The 21,145-nt window shown below is 38.6% G+C and overlaps 2 protein-coding genes and 1 long non-coding RNA gene across 5 annotated transcripts; 2 read left to right on the top strand and 1 right to left on the bottom strand.

Moving 5' to 3' along the window:
* Positions 1-353: 353 nt before the first annotated feature.
* Positions 354-3,548, top strand: LOC108893292 (trafficking regulator of GLUT4 1). The gene is made up of 3 exons (XM_018691200.2): positions 354-2,209; positions 2,395-2,521; positions 2,611-3,548. The coding sequence occupies exons 1-3, from the start codon at positions 1,808-1,810 to the stop codon at positions 2,622-2,624; spliced, it is 543 nt and encodes a 180-aa protein (XP_018546716.1). The 5' UTR covers positions 354-1,807; the 3' UTR covers positions 2,625-3,548.
* Positions 3,549-3,657: 109 nt separating this feature from the next.
* Positions 3,658-21,019, bottom strand: LOC108893291 (Golgi SNAP receptor complex member 1). 3 transcript variants are annotated; one of them, XR_007815252.1, is made up of 11 exons: positions 20,926-21,019; positions 19,686-19,806; positions 19,207-19,279; positions 18,750-18,857; positions 18,514-18,605; positions 16,983-17,057; positions 8,230-8,364; positions 8,006-8,105; positions 7,828-7,926; positions 7,609-7,704; positions 7,266-7,443 (listed from the first exon to the last, which is right to left on the bottom strand). XR_007815252.1 is itself a non-coding variant. In XM_018691198.2 (9 exons), exons 1-9 carry the CDS (start codon positions 20,966-20,968, stop codon positions 4,016-4,018), a joined length of 750 nt encoding a protein of 249 aa, XP_018546714.1. In that variant the 5' UTR covers positions 20,969-21,019; the 3' UTR covers positions 3,658-4,015. The 3 variants fall into 3 exon arrangements, 2 of the variants coding, with proteins under 2 accessions (XP_018546714.1, XP_050934422.1); XM_018691198.2 differs by lacking the exons at positions 7,266-7,443; positions 7,609-7,704; positions 7,828-7,926; positions 8,006-8,105; positions 8,230-8,364 and adding exons at positions 3,658-4,140; positions 4,522-4,604; positions 4,870-4,899; XM_051078465.1 differs by lacking the exons at positions 7,266-7,443; positions 7,609-7,704; positions 7,828-7,926; positions 8,006-8,105; positions 8,230-8,364 and adding an exon at positions 13,506-16,768.
* On the top strand, positions 10,695-13,378 carry LOC108893293 (uncharacterized). The gene is made up of 8 exons (XR_001962646.2): positions 10,695-10,894; positions 11,027-11,128; positions 11,245-11,346; positions 11,508-12,361; positions 12,556-12,607; positions 12,692-12,841; positions 12,943-13,044; positions 13,201-13,378. It is a non-coding gene; the product is annotated as an uncharacterized LOC108893293 (long non-coding RNA).
* Positions 21,020-21,145: the final 126 nt, after the last annotated feature.

The following is a 21,145-nucleotide window of genomic DNA, read 5'->3' as shown; positions in this document are numbered from 1 at the left end:
AGGTTCTTATTCACATTTTGTGAAGTCCGTCTCTTTATAAAACAAACCAGTCATCATGGAGTCTTCCCGATAAAAATCTAACTTGAGAGCACATTTCTTTATAATTCTGAGTCAGCTGTGTTGGTTTGTGCTGCCAAGGAAGCTCACATCAGAAAGCTGAATGAAATTATTATATAAATATTATTTTATTTTTTACACTGTCCAATAGGAAGAGTAAGAGAGGAGAAGGCAAAACTAATATCCCTGCTCTACTAAACCTGCAATGTCAGGGTCTTGGTGCATTTTCTCAAAATTACCACTAGATGGAGTGATAATCTCTGCAATACTACTGTTAAAACACAACTAGGGCCTGGCTTCAGTGCAGTGAGGGAGATAAAGTCAGACTGGATGATTACCTCCTGGAGTGGATGTACACAGTATTAAATATCTGATGTGGTGAATTCTCAGATGATTGGAATTTAATCACCATGAACAACACACTGCCTCATTCAATATCAGCAAAATGCAAAAGCAAAAGTATCATAACTTTGAGTATTACCTATACAGAATATTCCACTGTTACATTACTGTATTGTATTATTATCTGTAGCCACGGGTCCTGTTGTAGCTGGAGGTGGAGCTCATTTTAACCACTTTATATTCTGTTGGGTATCTACAGTGATGCATCAGATTTTCCAGGGGAAGACTGTAACTAAGTATATCTACTCAAGTACAGATTGCAGGTATTTGTTCTTTACTTGAGTATTTCCTTTTCATGCTGCTTTATATTCCCTCTCCACTATAGTTGAAAAATTGTACCTTTTACTTTGGTACATTTACTATTTGACAGTTTTAGTTACTAGATGACAGTTAAAAGTTAAACACACATGAATGCCTTATTAACAATAATCAAATAATACAATATATAATAATTTATAATTTTGTAACATTCACAGGGGTCATTTTTCTTTAATTAGCACTTTAACTTTTAGTAGTCTAGGTAAATTTTGCTTATGATACATACTTTTACTTAAGTGAAACGAAGTGGAGTAAAAGTATAAAGGAAGATCTAATATAGATATATAAGCACTTATTTCAGTTACTGCTGATGGGTATTTATCAATAAAGGCATGGTCAGGTCTGGGCAAAATATCAATTTACCGATTTACTGTGGCAACGTTTGGAAGCTATTTTGTATAAACAGACAGTGGGGTCCCTGTTAAATGCTGTAATATGGTAGAATATGTCTCTACCTGGACCTGAGTCAGCAGGCCGCGAGACGTTTGTGGTTCATAGTGTCCACCTTGCTCTGTCTCCCTCACACACCCTGTGCGGTGTCCTAGATGCTGATCCAGCTGCTGCCCCCGCGCGTAAATGGAAAGCTTTTACGCACCGCGCTCGTGTTCGGTTCAAAAGAGGTTTAATTGTTGGTTTTTTTCTGCATTGTCACACGCCTCGCCTGGTGCATAAGTAGGCTTCAGACACTGGGGATGTGCCGTGGAGATGTAAGGGATGCGGTAATACCTCACTACATAATACGGGGGGGGTAAAAAGCAAGGCGTGCGCCTGGACGCTCACCGCCAACTAAACGCGAGAGGGACTCGCACATCAATAACATCTCGCTCATCAATAAGAAATCTTGATGGAGTTAGACTGCTTAATTAAATAGGTAGCCGTGAAGGTATTGGGCTCTCTGAATTTAGAACATTTAATCTGATGACCCCCAAAGGAGAACATCTGAAGGAAGACTCTTCAGCATCCCCATCCACAGGAAAGCGGCTCGGTCAGACAAGAGAATTAGACTTGGGAGATATCTTAATTTTCAACGATGGCTATCAACACTGATGCTGCCTTTGGGAAAAGCGCCCTCGGCGAGAGGGAAGTTTCAAATCTCACCGACTTCCAGGACACGGAGAAGCTGCTGAGCACCGCGACCACCGAGCCCACCGGGCAGAGCAACATCAAACCGTCCGACTCTTTCTGCCTCAACATCAGGGGGAGCGTCCGGTCCCTGGACGCGGACCAGAACGGACACAGATCGCCGCTGAAGTCGGGCTCCATCGGGCAGCTCGCGACCCCACCCAAATCCTCGTCCCGGCTCAGCCTGGGCCCGGTGCCCTCCCCGGTGCCGCCCGGGTCCGCGCCCCCGACTTACCTCTGGCTCGCCGTGCTGTCCTGTTTCTGCCCGGCTGTGCCGCTCAACATATGCGCCCTGTGGTACGCACATGTGGTGAGTGTCACATTAATTTACAGCTCTAATTTCCTCCATTATAACACTAGTAGAATCTCTATGTGCTTTAGATGCTTGGGTGTTTTCCGCTACAACTTTGGTCTTTTCAGGCACTACAGGTGTTTTGCTTCTGTGTTGCATTTAAATAATTCATTGTTAGTCACTTTTTTTCCCTTTCCTATTAGTCGAAGTCTGTCCTCCATACAGGAGATATTGACGGAGCAAGGAAATATGGGCGTCTGTCTATGCTGCTCAGCTGTCTGGCAATACTGCTGGGTGTGGCTGTCATCATCTTCATAGTTTTTACAATAGGTATGGAGGAACAACATGTAACCAACACACACTCACAAAGCTCAGATGTGAAGCTGTGTAACTAAATTCCTCTTTTCTCTGTCCCCCAGAGATCCAGAAGTGAGCTGTGGGATGGGAAGGAGTCACACTACAGTCTCCTTTAACTTCATCTGATCTCAAATTTGCACAGAAGAGAGGGGAGGAGGAGGATGAAGGGAGGGATGTCATTTTGAAGACAAAAAAAAAGCACAAAGTCTGAATTGAAAGCAAGCCGAAGAGACTCTAACGTACAACTTGTTGCTTTATCCACTATGGACAAAAAGAAAGAAAAAGGACAGAAGTCGCAGGCCATTTGTCTTTTTCTGGCAACACTCACGTCCATCAACCCTGCAAACTCAGGAACAAAGGAAAGGGAGAGGAAGGCTGTGCACGGCTACTGTGTCAGATCATCAGACAGCACCTTCTGGGAGAAAGCATAACTACTCATTGTCCAAACTAGTGGTGCACTGAAGTACACATCTCCCCTGCCTGACACACAGACAATTGGATGACTCTACATTTTGATTTAAAAAATTCACATGGCATCATTAGATGAGAGGATGTCCTAGAGACCAAAGAAGATACCAAACACAATCTCCATCAAAACACACACAATAAGATTTGAACACAATGTGAGGACCCAGCTAAATCTACCAAAAACGAAAAGCATCAGTGCACCTCTGGTCTGTAATGCAGCCACTGCCTGCCCTGTTTCTCTTTAAATTTGCAACTTATTAGGGACTGACTCTTCTTTCTGTTCAGCACAGGATTGATGTGGCTGTGGGAAGGTGCATAACCTGATTTCATACATCAAGTTTAAACCTCCTGTACATTTATCCCAACAACACCCTAACCGCAGTCATAGTGTGATATCTTGCTTGGCGTGCTACTATGATAAACTGAACCGATTCCTGTTTGGACTCTGAACTGAACTGCCTGGATCTCTACACCTCATTATGTTTACAATATACTGCAAGATATTGAATGGGGTTGTTCTCCCTGTATGCACTGTTCTTGGCACTCTGATGTTGATGTTTATACATTTATACTGTATGACTGGTTTACTGTGCCATAGTTCTGCATGTCTGAAATAAACCTGAATGAGCATGACAAACCTGTGAGCTCATCACCTTCATTTTATTTTCATCAGACACTGCTGATCATATATAAAAAAAAGTACGACATGAACAGTACACAATCCCAGTAAAGTATTACTTCATACATTTATAAAGAGTTCAACTTACAATAGGATATAAGCAGAAATGTATAAATTCCCAGATGGAGGTGTTATCATAAACTCTTATTAGACTTATTATTTTTAATGTGATTTATCTTAAAATCCTTTCTTAACTTTTTAAACTTTTGTTTTTCAGGAAAGTCAATTACAATATAAGGAATATATATGGAAACATAAAAAAAAAGTCTTGCCAACACTTGCTCTTAAAGAAAACAAAGGTCGGTCGACTGAGCAGTGAATCAGTGGAAAGTGTAGAGCAACAGGAGTATGGTGCAGATGCCAATCACCCCACCTAGTATTAAAGAGTCCCGCCTCTTGCGCAAATTGATTTTCTGGATGAGGCTGTTGATGGCGGGGAAACGATCTGAGGGGCAGGGGGGGGAGCGTGGTGAAGGAAAATAATTAAGATCCAAGTCGGGTTTCCCTTCCCTTTGCAGTGAGTAAGAGACAGAAAGCAGTGGGGAAAATACATGAGCAAGGGCTCCTAACGCAACCAGGAAAAAGACTAAATGGAGCTTAATGATGTAGTCTACTGTCTGCTGCCATGCCGGCTTTCAGTGTAAATGAGGTTGTGTTATCCTCCCTGCTCAGCTCAAGAATGCACTGAGTAATTCAGTACAGATGCAACCTGAGACAAATCTGTGTAAATGTACTATACACTCTGAACTGAGATTCTAATTCTAACACACAAGAAGGTGAAGAGACAAAGAGGAGAAATTACTAATGTGATTTAAAAAAAGGATACTGGCCAAAGTTGTGACCCTGGTTTGAATGGACTTCAACATCCCACGCTGAAATGTGATGTTCTCTTTGGTAGCCATGGCGATACTGGAGGGAGAGAGAGCACAAGGGATTAGCGGCAGGAAAGGAGGCGTACAGCTGTTGTCACGGTATCACATTAAGTCTGTTTGAATGCTTTTGGGTCGAGGAGCCAAAAAGTAGGGAGGTATGATGGTGTGTTTCACATTGAAACTGAATGTGCTGTGTTTGCTTATAATGTGTGTGTGTGTGTGTGTGTGTGTGTGACTGAGTTGAGTGAGTGATTGAGTGTAAAAGGAAAGAGGAGGAGAGTGAACAGAGCAATAAAGCTTACCTTATTGCATTGTCAATAAGCCTATCTGAGCTGTGAACATGAAACAGAAAAAAGAGAAAAGTCAGTTCAGAGCAACTGAAATGCCTTCACTTACAGCCTGACAGTTTGATATCATTTCATAACATAATGTATATGTTTCGCCTGGAATACACAGGGAAAGCCTGTGCATGAAACCACACAGCTCTTTGGGTCTATTATCAGAAAAGGAGCACTTCCTGTGATCCCCTGCGAGACATGAGAAAGTGCTGGTTAATGGAGGATTTTTGGGAAAGCCACAGTCCGACTTGTCAGACCAAACCCAGCTGTAGCAGAAGCAAGTTTATCTCTATAACATGAACAGCAGATATACAGATCTCATGATGGTGACATGATCCCTGTCTTATTTGTTTTAGGTGCATATAGATGGATGATGTTGAGTCTGAACACACACACACACACACACACACACACACAGATGAGGTTTACGTCAGCTGCCATTAGCTGCTGAGGTAAGTGACGGATAGAAAAATGAAGCGTTCAGTCCAGGGCTGAGCAGAGCACATAAGAGCAGCAGTGTGCATCCTGGCAGACTCCACTGGAGACCAAAAATCAATACTGTGCTTTATACTTCCTTCATCTATCCGTCTACTTCTCCCACCATCTATCTACTGCTGTCCTCTGCTTTTTCTCTCAGTCCTTTATTAGCTGGCAGAGTCTACAGGCGAGGCAGCCTCTTGCTTTTTTCAGCTTTCATTACGTACTTCTTTCAATCATTAAACTTCACAAAGTAGTCATCCTTTTTGTGATTGTGTTTTTTGGGACAGGGCCTGTGCTGTCTTATGATTTTGTTCTGACAAAAGAAAAACAGCATCACTTATCTCAATATCTAAATTACCTCAGATATATTCCTATACTGAAATTTCTTGTCTCTTTTGAGCTGAAATATACACCGGCAGTAAGGTCACAACTGGCCTGACCAATTCTGCAGGTCACAGAGTTGAAAAATAATTTCACAAAATCATTTTCACATTATCACATGCTGAGTCTCTGCACTGGCATTTGCAAATGTTTTCACTCTTCCCCATGGTCTGTCACAGTAATGGGAAAAAAAGAAGTGCACTGTAAGTCACTTATTCCAGAAGTAATTTGGCCCAGGTCAGGTTCAAAATTGTGTAAATCACAAAGGCATTTGTTCGTAAATTGGCCTAAGTTATTTAATCCTCTTATGTTACATAACTGACTGACAGCATTATTTGTATGTCAATAGTCATCTATTGTCATAACCTTTTTGGGTGAAATGATTAATCAATATCATATACTCTATATTTGGTTGTTTTTTTTGTTTGTTTCCTGAAAAACTTGAAAATATGACTATTTTTACCTAAAAATTGAATGTTTTATTTTCTAATGATTGATATATTTGACTATTTTCAATTGCCCCATTCTATTTTGAGAATGACTGCACCTTTGAACTTCTAATTTTCAGTATTGGAGATGCGTTAATGTCGCAACGGTGTCACAACTCATTCATTTGCCTATAGATTCTGTGGAAACAAAAACATATGCTAAAATGCTGCGCCCTTCTGTGCTAAGACGAAATGATAGATGCAACAACTGCTTGTCAAGCTAACTTCCACAGACAATAGCCTACTGCGGCCCCAAGAGGGCAGTAAACTACAAAATTAATGCAAACAGATAATATTAGATCTTTTAGTGGGACAGAACCAGTGACTGTATAAAAAGACGGACAACATGTCAGGACAAAACATCTAAATTGGTGCAATATAAGTTATAAACCCCGCCCCCTCCACGTCTGTGGAAGGGACACCAAAATACACATCAAATACATTTTTAGTCCTAATCACACTGAGGTATGTTCAAGTGTTCTGACAAGTTTGGTTTTAATTAGATATTTGATGCTAGAAAAACAGGGTATCACATCATGATTGACAGCTTTGATTGCTCTGGCACGTGTAAGGGTGGGAATCTGACAGAGATCCAGAGAAATTGTGTTTAATAACTCTGCTTCATGTCTGGTCAGTGTGGTGAAGTATTATTAAGGTTCTGTATTCTCTATCAACTCTGCAGTAACAGCATTTGCCCCTCTTACTATGATGCACTTAAATAATACCTGTTGCAGCTCCTTTGTTGGAGAAGTTGCATAGAGAGTTGAAGAGAGATTATCAGTGTGGAATCAAATTATAGCAACTTATTTTAGGTTCCATTCTGCAATACTCCTTTGAAAAATCACAACTGCCGTTCTAGTCAGTTTACCAACAAAATATATCACAAAGACAAAGCCACATTTGAAACAAATTCATGACCAAAGATAATGTTGAAAGATATCAGAAAACTTTCAATCCCTCAGAGTACAGCAAGAGTAAAAAAAAGGAGTAAATATTCAGCCAAAGACAGTATCATACTGCATGTGGACTTTATTTTCACATGTATTTCTTTTACATTTTGCTGACCAATATCAAATTGTGAATTTAACATCTAATGCTTTGTGAAGGACATTTCAGTTAAATGACATGGTAAAACAGATGATTCATCATTTTAAGAAGAGTTGTCCTTCATCTGTTGGAAGGCAGCTTCCTAAAAGGGAGAGAGACAGAGAGAATGAGAATAAAATACAAAGATTGATGATAAAATCTGGATTATATAGTTTTACGATGATACAAAATTTATATAAACGTATGTGACATGCACACATCTGTTACTGTGTCCTGTGCGACAAGTAAAGCTGATATTTCTTCTTACCTTAGCTGATGTTAATCTTATTTCCTGAGCCAATGGCGCCACTGTTGTTACCAACATTAACACCACTAGTGTTACCAACACTTGCATTGTGTGCTCCTGTTGAAATGTGAGGATTGAGAGACGTTAGTCACACAAACTCAGGTTTTGTCGTAAAGATGCTAATATCTGAGCATGAGTAATGAATCAGGTCATACCATCCCAATATGTGAAATATCTCACCTTGCATGTTGACGCTGTTCCCTGCCCCAATGGATCCTGAATTGTCTCCAATATTGATACCAGAGGTGTTGCCCACAGAAACATTGGATCCACTGCATCCTGAAAGAGTAGTCATGAAGAGACGTAATGAAACTGTCAAGACAACCTGATAGGAAAATATTGTCACTCTTTGATTTACCTTTAAGGTCAACAGAGTTGTCAGAACCAATCTTCCCTGAGTTCGAATCAGCAGTTATGTTCTTGGTGTTACCAACTTTAGACATTGTTCCTGCTGAAATCTAGACATGCGGAGAATGAATACGAGAAAAGTTAAACAGTGATTGTCATGAAAATGGATTCAGTATAGAATGAAAAATAAAAATAAAGATGATAAATTTGTTGTATATGCAGTCTTCATCTTACCTCTGGTTTCAGTTGATGATCCTGTGCTGGGAGGTGAGCTTGTTGAACTGATGAAGGAAAGACTCTGCTTTTATACAGTTTGTGCACAGGTGTGTAGGAGTCGGAGGACCTTCTGAATATGGTGTTTTTCTTCTTCTGAAAACCCCATGGTGTCATTCCAGAAAATGATGAAGAGCATTTGAAGGATCCAGATTGGAACTCACTCACATATTTGGTTGTTTAAAAAAAGAAACTACAAGAAACTATAAAACAAAGCAAGCATTTCACATGCTCACATACAGTTATTAGAGTTCATCTTATGACAAATTTCATTCCACTGAATCAACACATCATTACTTAGGTATGAAAATGTGAGCCATGTACCAAAATGAGATTTTTGTGATAATACAATACAATATTAAATGGATACTAGGAAATTAACTGGATCTAATGTTTTTGATTCATGACAGTTCTGCATCATCACATTTGGGAAACAGGATCAGCTTAATGTGCATCATGTAAACAAGAAAAAGGCATGAAGCATGGAGAGTCTGAAATACTTAATGTGTGCTGTGAAGTTGATTAATTGCTTTCACTAGTATTCTACACAGATCTGATCATGTATGAGATCAGTAACAGTAATTATGCTTATGCAATCGATTCCACAGAATCTATCGGCTGGTGGTTGAGTAACATTAACACACATGCAGTCAAACAGGACTTTTTAACTTCCGCATAATAAGTACATCAACCACCCCACCAACCTGCTCACCTAGATTCTGTGGAAATGAAAACTAAAATCTGTTTTGATGCACAGACGCAAAATGGAGATTTACAGCAGTTGTGCGTGAATACCCAGCCTTTAATATATAACGCTCTGCGTGACTGTGAGCCACGTGGTTTTATCCTCATAAGCGCAGTCTCATTATTTAGTAGCCTTACCTCGCATATACTGTATGTGTGCATATTTTTGAAAATATTGAATTTTGATTTGATGAAATAATATTTTTGTCCAGTGATTTTAAATATTTCAATGGCTGCAACTGTAGCAAAGTCATTTTTATTATCAGTTAATCTGCCACTTACTTTGTGGATTAACTAATTGTTTGGTCTAAAAAATAACAGGAAGTAGTTAAAAATGCTTTCTTTGTCTGACCAGCCCAGTTTGAAACACAAAGATGTTTAGCTTACTGTCACAGCAGACGAAGAAAACCAGCAAATATTCACAATTTGAAAAGTTGGAACCAGTTACATTTTTTGTACTTTTGACTAAAGGTGATTACATTTTTTTTGTTTTGATTGACTAATGGATTATTTAACTGTTTTCAACTATACATATGTCATTATTAAGGTAATGCCGTCACAATTGCCCCATTCTATTTTGAGAATGACTGCACCTTCAAACTTCTAATTTTCAGTATTGGAGATGCGTTAATGTCGCAACCGTGTCGCAACTCATTCATTCACCTACAGATTCTGTGGAAACGAAAACATACGCTGAATCACTAAAACCTGTTTTGATGCACAGACACAAAATGTCCCTTATCAATCACATGCATGACCTCACCTGTGCAGAATACCTGAGAAAGTGCTGTACTGTTTGGGAAGAACATGAAGCACCGCGTGTGGGGAGGTTCAACCAGTTATTAAATCCAAAGTTTCACAAACTTTTTCCATCAACTATGAATGTTTAATGGGTGTGCTCAATAAAGACATTGAGCTGTCTTATAACTGTTTACATTATGTAACTATTTTGCCTTAAAATAACAGCTTCAGAATCATTGTGATGCTATACTGACTTGTAATAGGAAGAATGGTGTCTTTGTTATTCAGCCTCCATTCTTGCACTATGTAACTTTGGTGAGCAGGTACAATCTCCCAGAATCAGGCCCAGCAAGTTCAAAAGTAATGCTGAACTGTAGATCACCTAAAGAGACTTAATAGTCATTAAAAACAGGGTTCATCTCTGATATTCAGTGAGGAAACTTGGAAAGTATCAAGAAGTTTGGTGTGTTTGTTGCAGCAACAGAACCTCCAGCTCCAGAAGCCGTGAATCATGAGGAACATACACCATTCAGCCGTCTTTCCATTCAGTGAGTGGGACTATGCAGTCAGAGCTCTGATCAAATGACTGGCAAGCTTTGTTTTCTGCACATAAAAAACTTAACTGCTCAAACTCAGAGGCCAACAGAATTAAATACCACTTGTGGCCTTTGAACTTCTACTTTTTTTTCATAAAATTCACTCACCCATCTGTGGAACATGAGCTGAATCATTAAAACCTGTTTTGAAGCAAATACAAAATTGCCTTTACTGATCACACACATGATAAACCTGAGCAACAAATCAACTTCTCAGCAAACATCAACTATCTCAGACACTCCACTCTTTAACTCTACTTCCTGTGTGGTCAACTGCTCTGACCTCATGTTTTTTATTTTTTCTTGTTTGTTTCTCAGTTACACATTAAGCTGATCCTGTGTCTGCAAACAACCCCAAACCAAAAACATTATAGCTAGACAGTAGTAACAAGAGTGTAACCGCTGGAGAGCTGACATGAGGTTTTACAGCACAACATTTTCTCTTTTATTTTTGTCTGTCCACATTTTAGCACGACCAACATCTTTTAACGTCAGCGACAACAAAAACACTTCCACTGGCTGCGAGAATGAGTACAATGTTAGGGGTAAGTTAAACTTCTGCACACTGGGAAAATCTTTCCACAGCATATTTATCTGAATGACTGAACTGTAACTTTCTGTGGGATCATGAGGACAGTTTTATGACACAGTCCTCTCTGATGTCTGTTCCTGCATAGTTGACAGTGGAGAAACTGTTTCTCTGGGTAACATCAGCAACATTCATATTTCTGGAACAAACCGAGGATGCATCGGAGGAAGGAACAACTACACTGTGACAGGTAGTTTGTCTTTCTAAAATGGCTGGTAACAGACTAAAAGTGGGTGCTTAATTTTGAGCATATATCTGATAATAATCAGCTGTGATCAATCTCTCATATTCCACATATTTCAACAGGAAGAATCACAGCCAAGTCCAATATTGGCAATGTGAGGAATGTTACTGTTGGTAACAACTCAGGATCAATTGGTTCAGGGAACCGCATTAACATTAGCTGAGGTAAGAAGGAAGATTTACGTGTCACGTAGGATGCAGTGTTGTATATGTGTGTTTGTATTTTCTGTTAATGCATCAGTTCTTTATAATCAGCATTTTCTCTCATTTCATTCTCATTTTATTCTATCTTACTCTCCCTTCTTTCTCTTCTTTTTCTCTCTTAGGATTGGATCACGAACCACTGAGCTAAAAAACATGTCCTATACAGTATAATTACAACACAACAATAACAAAGGCAAAGTTCATGACTTGAAATCAGCAAAAATCATCTAGACTCATCAACTGTTAAGAAATATAAATGAAAATAAAGTCAACATGCCGCATCAAAGTGTGCACTTTGCATTATTTTTCCATTGTTTTTTGCAACAGGAAACACATTACATTTTCTCTTCAACTTCTTAAACTGAGCATTAAGATGGGAAAGTTCCACTAGAAGTGTGATTAAAAGACAAATCACACCTCAGACATCTGATCACAACCTAAAACATTTCTGTTTGAGTAGGATATTATAATGCAACTACAGTATAACCATTTCCAGATAGACCATCCTGACGATGTTACGACAGATTGTATCAAAGACGGAGATCCAGGAAAATCCAGCAAATCCAAAAATTTGATTTCTAAAGACTGAATTTGAAATTAATTGGCCCAAGAACACCAATTAACTTTGTATTCCAAACCCGACATAACACAAAATTACTGTTGTTTTGTTTAGGACTGAAACTGAGTGCAGAGCATTTTGTATCTGCATCTGACAATATGTTATTCAAAACATACAATAAAAAAACTTCTTTGTATTAACTTGTCTGCTAAAGGAGTAATGCGACAAAAAATCATCACGCTCCCTTTAGACTCCTTGGGCCAAAAAAACATTGGTTAGCCATATTAGTAAGTTCCTCCGCCTAAGGCATCCTGCTACAACATGAACACACCTGCAGAAACTGTATAAAAGCAGAGTCTTCCCTCCTAAATACAACAAGCTCACCTCCCAGCAAAGGACCAACAACTGAAACCAGTGGTAAGATAAAGACTGCATGTGCTGTTTTTTTAAAAATATGATTAATTTACCATCTTATTTTTTATTTTGCATTTTATATTGAGACTATGACAGACTCCCAACAAGCTCTGAACAAATGTGCAGCATTTTATCTGAATCAATTTTCACGAAAATCACTGTTTTATTTTCCTCTTATTCATTCTCTGCCGGTCTAGATTTCAGCAGGAACAATGTCTGAACGTTGTCACACCCCATGCAATTGCAGAGGTAAATCCAAGTGTGACTGTACTTTTCAGTCAAGTTGTCTTGACAGTTTCATTACACCTCTTTCTTTCACGATTACTCTTACAGGATGCGCTACACACAGTGTCTGCCATGGACACACACACTGCACCCCAGGATGCACTGGACCCAAAGCCTCTGTGGGCAACACCTCTGACATCAATGTTGGAGGCAGCAACAGTGGGAACATTGGATCAGGGAACAGCATTAACATCCAAGGTGAGATATTTCACATATTGGTATGACCATCTTTATTGCAAAACCCTGAGTTTTCTGGGACTAACTCTTTGTCCCGTCTCTCAATCCTCACATTTCAACAGGAGGACTGGGACACAATGCAAGTGTTGGTAACACCACTGGTGTTACCGCTGGTAACAACTGTGGATCTATTGGGTCAGGGAACAGTATTAACATGAAATAAGGTAAAAAGAAAGATCAGCTTTATTTGTCACACAGGACACATTAACAGATGTGTGCATATCACATTTTTGCAGTGAATGCATCATCGTAAAACTATATAATTCTTGTTAACAATCTTTGTATTTTATTCTCATTCTCTCTGTCTCTTTCCCTTTTAGGAAGCTGCCTTCCAACAGGTGAAGGACAACTCTTCTTAAAACGATGAATCATCTGTTTTACTGTGTCATTTAATTGAAATGTTCTTCACAAAGCATTAGATGTTGAATTCACGATTTAATATTGGTCAGCAAAATGTGAAAGAAATACATGTGAAAATAAAGTCCACATGCAGTATGATACTGTCTTTGGCTGAATAGTTACAATTTAGTTTTTCATGATGTCTTTAATGATATATTTTGTAAGTAAACTGACAAACCAGTAGTAAGGTTTTTACTGCACAATTAACATGAAAATTACTTGCTATAATTTCATTACATACTGATAATCTCCCTTCAACTCTCTATGCAATGTCTCCAAAGCAGAAGAAGCTGCATCAGGTATGATTTAGGCGCATCATAGTGAATGGGACAAATACTATTACTGTAGAGCTGTGCAGAGTTGATAGAGGATACAGATCCTAAAATTATGGTCATATCATGCAGCTATCTACCATTATCAGTCAGCCAAACAGTTTAGCAGAGGAGATGAGTTAATGATTCTTGTCTGGAGAAAGGTCTGTGACATTACTGAGCCTCCTATCTTTGGCAAACACAGACTAGGTGCTATTGAATGTCAAAATTAACGCACTGTAAGTAACATGGCTGCTGGATCCAACACAGGAGACACTGGTGTAAACAGAGAGTTTACTGTCTCACACTGCTGCGAAGTTGGCAGAAATGGGCAGATCCAAAATCCAAGGGGTTGAGTTGGTGGAGGCGTGAGGCTTCAGGTAGTAGTGGCAGCAATGAGCCACGATTTGAAGGCTTACCAGACACTAAAACACCGTAGAAATTTGTATATGTACTGAGAGAGACCTTTTAGCTGGAAAACAAACCTGTCAGTGCTCACTGGTAGGAAATTATCACAGCAACAATAATTTTATCCTCTGACTCGATGAGCGAATGACAAACACGAGAATTTCGTTGTCACAGTCAGGAATGTGAGCTTGCACATGTTTGACTGGCAAACTCACTGCACTGCAGCAAATGTTGATTTGGTTCAACATTTTTGCCAAGCAATCTGGCTCAATTTTATTTTACAATAGCTGTCTGTGTTGAAGCCCAGTCTGCGCAAACAAGGGTAAAGTTCCTGATATCACATCTCAGCTGATGTGACACTGTGAAACAGAATCTTACATATCCCCTTTAGACTCTGTAGCAAAAATAGAGTTTTGCTGAACAAGCAAAATACATGTTAACCATATTAGTAAGTTCCTCCTCTGAGAGTCAATTCAAGTGTTGGTAACACCACTGGTGTTAATGTTGGTAACAACTGTGCATTGGTACAGGTGGTCAAATTAACATCAGCTAAAGTAAGAGGAAAGATCAGCTTCACTTGTCACACAGGACACCGTAACACGTTACTGTGTCATTTAACTGAAATGTTCTTCACAAAGTACTAAATGTTGAATCAATGATTTGAAATCACTCAGCAAAATATAAAAGAAAATAAAAATCAAGCATGATGATACTGTCTTTGGATCAGTATTTACATATTTAATTCATTTACTTTACTTAAAACTGACCTTGCTGTACTCTGATTTCACAATTCATCCAAATATTGCCTTTGTAAACGGACTAAACAGCAGTTGGGCTTTTCCAAAGAAAGAATTTAACCTAAAATAACTTGCTATAATTTTATTATACATTGATAATCTTCCTTCAACTCTCTATGCAAGTTCTCCAAAAACGTGGCTGTACCAGGTATTATTTACACCTTGTTCTTATTCTTTGTATTTCAAAAGGTGTTAAAGGATCCCACTAAGACACCTGCAGCTCAGGAGATGGAAGCAGCTCTGGATCTACTGCTTCAGGGAACAGTAGCAACAGGAGAGGTGAGTTCTGTGTCTCATATTGTTGAGAAGCTATAAGAAGTGATGTTTCATTACTTTGGACTGCAGGAGCCAATCAGTGCAAATACTGGTACAGACTGGGATCTGGTGTGGAGAATTTTGCAATGTGAATGGCAAGTACTGTGTTTTATATGGCAGGGCTTTGTCATGATTTCTGACTGCTGCATGAGACTAGAATCTATTCACTACAGTCCTGAGATCAACAGCATATGTACATTAACTAATGTGAGGCTGAGCTGCAGCTGTCACAAGAACGCTGAGTTGGTGTGCTTAAGTACATGTCTTGTGTTTGTAAGTGTGCTTGTGTTATTTACAAGCTTAACTTTACTGCTGGCATTCTTTATAATATACATTCTCTATATTTTCTTTATAAATGCCTCAATGGCGTTGTTTATTGTCTCACAATAAACTACGTTGGAGATAACTGTTTCATTGCCTTTATTAAATTCTGATGGAAATTGTAACCTCTGACAACTACCGACATTATTAGTATTAGTATTAAATAATTATTAGGTAATAGGGTGTGAAATAGTTCTAAAGTTTAATAAATGTAACTAAATACATTTGAAAACTTCTGAGAAAATGTAGTTGTATTTCTTAAGTCTGGTGTTGCTTAAACTATAGTTGCCAATTTTAATTACTTAAAAATTCAGGTTCAGGTGAATGTTCATCTAAATATGAAACAATTACTTACATATATGTGTGTGTGTGTGTGTGTGTGTGTGTGTGTGTGTGTGGAATGTAAACAGAATAAATCAGTTTCATGGACTGCATTACATTGCACTGACAATCCATCTGAACTAGCTGCTGGTGATTGTGACAGCTTTACTGTAAGTGATGAATTCAGGTCAATTAATTCCTGAGCTGCTCCATCAAAGCTTCTTCTAATCTTACATATAGAAAGACGTTGAGTAGTCCAGTGGAAAATGAGGATAAATCCATACTGAGAGTTCAAGAGGGTCCTTTTGTGTTCTTCAAGGACACTCTCCTAAGTATCATATTGCTATATTACGTCCTTGCTGTCACCACATTTTTCCATCTTTTTTCTGTTGTTGTTTGTGCTTCTGATTTTTGTCACCAATTGCAAGTATAATAACAATTCTCCTTCAGACCTACACACTCATAACATCAAAGCATGCATCGGCAGCTAGGCATCAATCAATTATTTTCACATTCTACTATAGTTTCTGTATATTTAAGGAAAGTTATTGTGTTATATAAGATATTAAACACAAAACACTATAAATCAGAAACTTTGAAGCATTATTGGAAATAGCACCATTTAAAAAATTATATCCATTTCACTGAGACCATTATTCACCAGCCACTTTGCAGGCTGCTGGATATTAAAATTTCATAGTGACCAAAACAATCTTGTATAATTATAGAGAGAGAGGATGCTGGGATTGGGCAGATATTGGGCTGATTCTGTATCGCATTTACATAAAGTTAGGAAGATGCATAATATTTTAACACATTCACCATTTTAGTTTAGCATGGTAACAGGCTGCTCCATAAAGGACCATCCACAGAAAGACTACATTGTTTAGGTTTCATTTCATTATTAGGTAATAGATTACAGCTTTTATAAGACCTTGTAGGTAAGTGTTTCATGTAAATCACTGTCAGTCTGGTGGTTCTCCATATGGCGCACTGAGCTGTACAGAGTCACTGTCCTAATAGATTCAGGTACCAAATTATAGAACAGAATAGAATACTATAAATAAACTATAAACTCACTGTGGTAAAAATTTTTGACACAATATCACAGAGCATAAACTTAACACTCAAACAGTCAAATGAAATGGTGCACTGTAGTTGTGCAGTTATTGTGCAGTATTAATCTCCTGCAGCATTTCTAAGTGACACGTTTTTAAAGAAATCCCTTACCTTCTGAGATGTTCATGTTCTTTCAGGAAGAGCTCGGTCTTTCTGTTATTCACCCCTGAGCTGCTCTTGTAGGACCTGAAGAACAAAACAGAAGAGAGAGAAACATGAAATGAAACCAGTAGTAATAGATGCACCAAATAAAACAATTTTTTGTCTTTTTTTTTTTTTTTTGGATTGAGACGGTAGAGAACAGAAGAAAAATGTAGGAAGAGAGAGTTGTTCAACATGCAACGAAGGTCACATGCAACAATCAAACTGGACATCCCATTAGAGCCTGGGTCTTTGTAGCATTGTGATACTTGTATATTTACTGTATTTGGAGTGAAACTTATACAGAACAGTAAACAAGATATTTTCATGATCCATGCCAGATTTAATTGGTCAATAACAAATACCGGGTGCTTGTGCTCAAAACAGTCACTCTGATGTTGCCAGTGTGTTTTCATGACCATTATTTTTAATCCAGCTCTCAGAACAAAAGTGTTCATTTTCGTTGCTTCATGAAAACGTAAAGCAATGCCTTACCCTGCATTATCACATTTTGCAAGCTTTGCAATTGGCTAAATCACCACTGGATGCTGATTATGTACTTCCTGCGTTAAGGCTTTTAAGTGATTAGCTCTGCTTAACCCACAACTCTGTCCTCCGTCTCTTATTTACACCAGCCCCTCCCTATTTGGACTGATCATCAATTCATCATCCATTATCTCCTCTGCCCGTCTCCCTCCCACTGTTTCCCCACACCTCTAATCTCTATGGGAGTAATTAAAATTAACTTTCATAATTTTTCAGTCACCATCAGCTGAGGACAATGTCTCTCCCTCCCTCTTTCTTTTTCAGTCTGACTGTGTTGATATTTTTTCCCCTGATAGAGCATTTCTGTGTATCAGGCAGCCCAGATGTAACCACTTCCCCTCAGCTTTGGCCTGAATGAAAGCTTTGCGGTTTGATTTACTGTAGAAGGCACTTAGGAAAGATACCCCCAGAGAAAGACAGCGATACAGGGAGAGGGAGAGAGAGAGATAGGGCTACAGAGAGGGAGGGAGATCGGCTGACAAGAGGCGGTGCCTCCTTTTAGAGGATGAAACATGATAGAGGGAAAGGAAACTATTACAGGGTGGAGGAATTCTGCAACAAACTGGACATTTCTGCCTCCTACTGGTTAAAGATAACATAGCAAAAGACAACAGAGGAGGCAAAGAAGGGGAAAGAAGAGAAAGCTGCAAGCAGTATTGATCAGGCCCTCGAATCATCACGCATGTCTGGGCATTTCCAGTGCTTCATGACATCACTTGAAACAGCATATTTATTTAGAGCAGAAATAATCAGCTGAAAAATTAATCAACTACAGTCATTTTTAAGCATTTAGTATGAGAGTAGAGAGTAGAGCATTTGCTGGCGCTCAAAATCTTCTACCATAGCAAACTGAATAACTTTTGACTGGACAAAACTAGCAATTTTGGCATTTACGTTGCATTTGCTAATGGTATACGATATCTTTTATTGTATGCAGATGTATAAAGATGCTTACTCAATGTCTCTGTGAACAGAGCCCAGCAGGTCCTCTCTCTCTCGCAGGCTGAAGAAGTTGTTTTTGGTTTTGTGGAACTCGTGGGTGTAGTCCTGCAGAATACAACATTACAAATTACTATTTCACTGATATTTCCTTTCCTAAATATGGAAAATACTGATAATGAGTTACACATGCAGCTGAAAAGCTCTTAATTGTGAGAAAGTAATACAAGAATATGAAATAACTGCATGTACCTGTAAAATATCTCTGTGTCTCTGTAGGGTGTGCATCAACGCTGCGTTATGTGATGAAATCCCTGGACTGTTTGTGTACTCTGCCATTTTGTCATTGACTGCTGTAAGCTACAAAAAACAAAGATTAAATTAAGAGACCTTAAAAGAGCTCAGTTGTACTTATAACTATAAGTAGTTATAACTTATAACTTGACAAGATTAGAACATCAGACTACAGCAAAACATACATGAAAGTAAACATGAATGTATTGTAACAAACACAGACTGAAACACGAACAGAACAACCTCTGAAATAAACAGTAGTTCTCCAAGCACATAAAAATACAGGATGACACAATCAATCAATTATCTATTGGAGAACAGTTATTTATTTTTGAAATAACATTAGTTCTAGGTTTCACTAACATCCCTTCAACTATGGCTGGTTGCAGCTATATAAATGTGATATCTGACTTACATTGGCCAAGAGCTGCTCCAGCTCAGTAGTCATGGCAACGAGCATGTTGTCTTGAGATGAGCCAGAATCAGACCTGATGAGAGGGAAATGATGCTTAAGTTCAAGTTAAAGTTTATTTATTTTTGTTGTCTCTCAAACTTTAAAATACAGTTAAATGTCAGACAAAAAATACATTCTAACGCAGCACAATTAATGAGGGAAAACTGACATTTCAACTTCAATTTCTAATTAATTCAATCTAATCAAATCAATTATTAAAATATTCAAAATGTTATAACACTGTGCAACATCAGTTACTCACTGAAAACATAAAATGCTGTGTTAAATCCAAAATCATGTTTGTATGGATGTCAACAATGGTCATTTTCGACAGATTCTGGCATCACAAAAACATTTTAAAAATCTTCACAGGTTTCATTTGAGCCAGATGAGTCTGCATACATGTTTAATTTGTCAAAGTTATCAAAAGTGCTGCTGACCTGCTGTCTCTTGTCCGCTGGTCCCGGTTGATGCTGCTGCTGTAGCTCGTGCAGAGCTTACTGAAGGAGACCAGTTTGAGGTCCAGCTCATTCTCCAGCTGTCTGGCCTGTTTACGCAAATCTGAGTGCAGAAACAGACAGAAACATCTCAATATGGAAACAGACTTTCTAATCTGAGCAAAACAAATACTGGAAACACATGACTAAAACCAATCAATAAAATCTGAAACACAAATCACAAAAAACAGGCAACAAGAAGCAAAAAAGATTGAAGGCATCACAAAGACACAACAAAACAAATTGCATCATGTAAGACAACCCACACAGCAGACTGATCTGGCCTAGATCTGGCCTCAAGTTGGTACTGACAATTGGTAATGAGGATGGCATGGTTTTCAAGATGGCAAAAAATACATGAAATTACAACATTTGTGCCGCATTGTTGTTTCCAGAGGAGAATCTTTCCTTTGAATAATAGTGTTGATTTGTTTTATATTTGAACACAACAATCCTTTTGAATTAGAATCAGCATGCAGTATACCGCACATAGTATTGTGTGACAAGCAATATTGTTTTCAATCAAATCTTCAGACCAACTGTCAGCAACAAAATTCAACTCCTCATTCCCTAATGAAAACATAAAATATATAGTGCTAGACCGAATGAATACTAATTAAATCCATCCTGCCTCTTTCTCCAGACTCTTGAGACAATTTAAACCCATCAAAATTAAACAGCAAATCCAGTTTTTTACAATCTGTACCTCGTATATTTCTGGGGTTTCCCGAGCCTTTTCATGTCAAATCAATTCTCAAACATCAAAGTTTATACAGTTCAATAGACACACAGAAAGAGGCGACTACACAGAGTCACAGGTCAACTACAGAGACTCAAAAAGACCACTTAAAATGTCCACAAAGTCACGCAACAAGACCATAAAGACACCCAAAACAATCACAAACGACGCGACTGAGTCTTTCAGTCTGGAGGTCATTTATAAGAGAGGTGAGAGCATTCTACCAGTCTGTGCACATTTTCCCATTAGTCTGAAATCAGCGTCGAACAAGCTAACAGGTTAGCTCGGAACAAGCTAAAGATATCTCCTCTCCGGCGATATAAAGTTTATTTAACGTAACGTAATGCCGGGCACGTTGAGTGCGTTTGACCTGAACGGTTGAAGAACAATAAAATATGTACATGCAAACAGTTGTTTTAAATAAGATGCTGTAACATAACTTACCTTCCCAGTAGTTGCTGCTGGTCGCCATGTTTGTTGTTGACATGTCATCAGCAGCCGTCAAGAAGAAACAACTGTCGCAATTCTCATGACACACCACAGCGGCTTCTAGTGCTTTCCGGCCGCAAGCGTACCACTTAATAAATAACACAATGAAGTATTCAGATCTTTAAAAAGTACCAATACTACACTGTAAAAATATTCTGTAGTAATAGTACTGTCG

This window comes from Lates calcarifer, linkage group LG20 (genome assembly GCF_001640805.2).
Source record: "Lates calcarifer isolate ASB-BC8 linkage group LG20, TLL_Latcal_v3, whole genome shotgun sequence".
Classification (NCBI taxonomy): Eukaryota; Metazoa; Chordata; class Actinopteri; family Centropomidae; genus Lates; species Lates calcarifer.
Note: the sequence above shows the minus strand (reverse complement) of the source record. Positions and strands in the feature narration are given on the sequence as shown.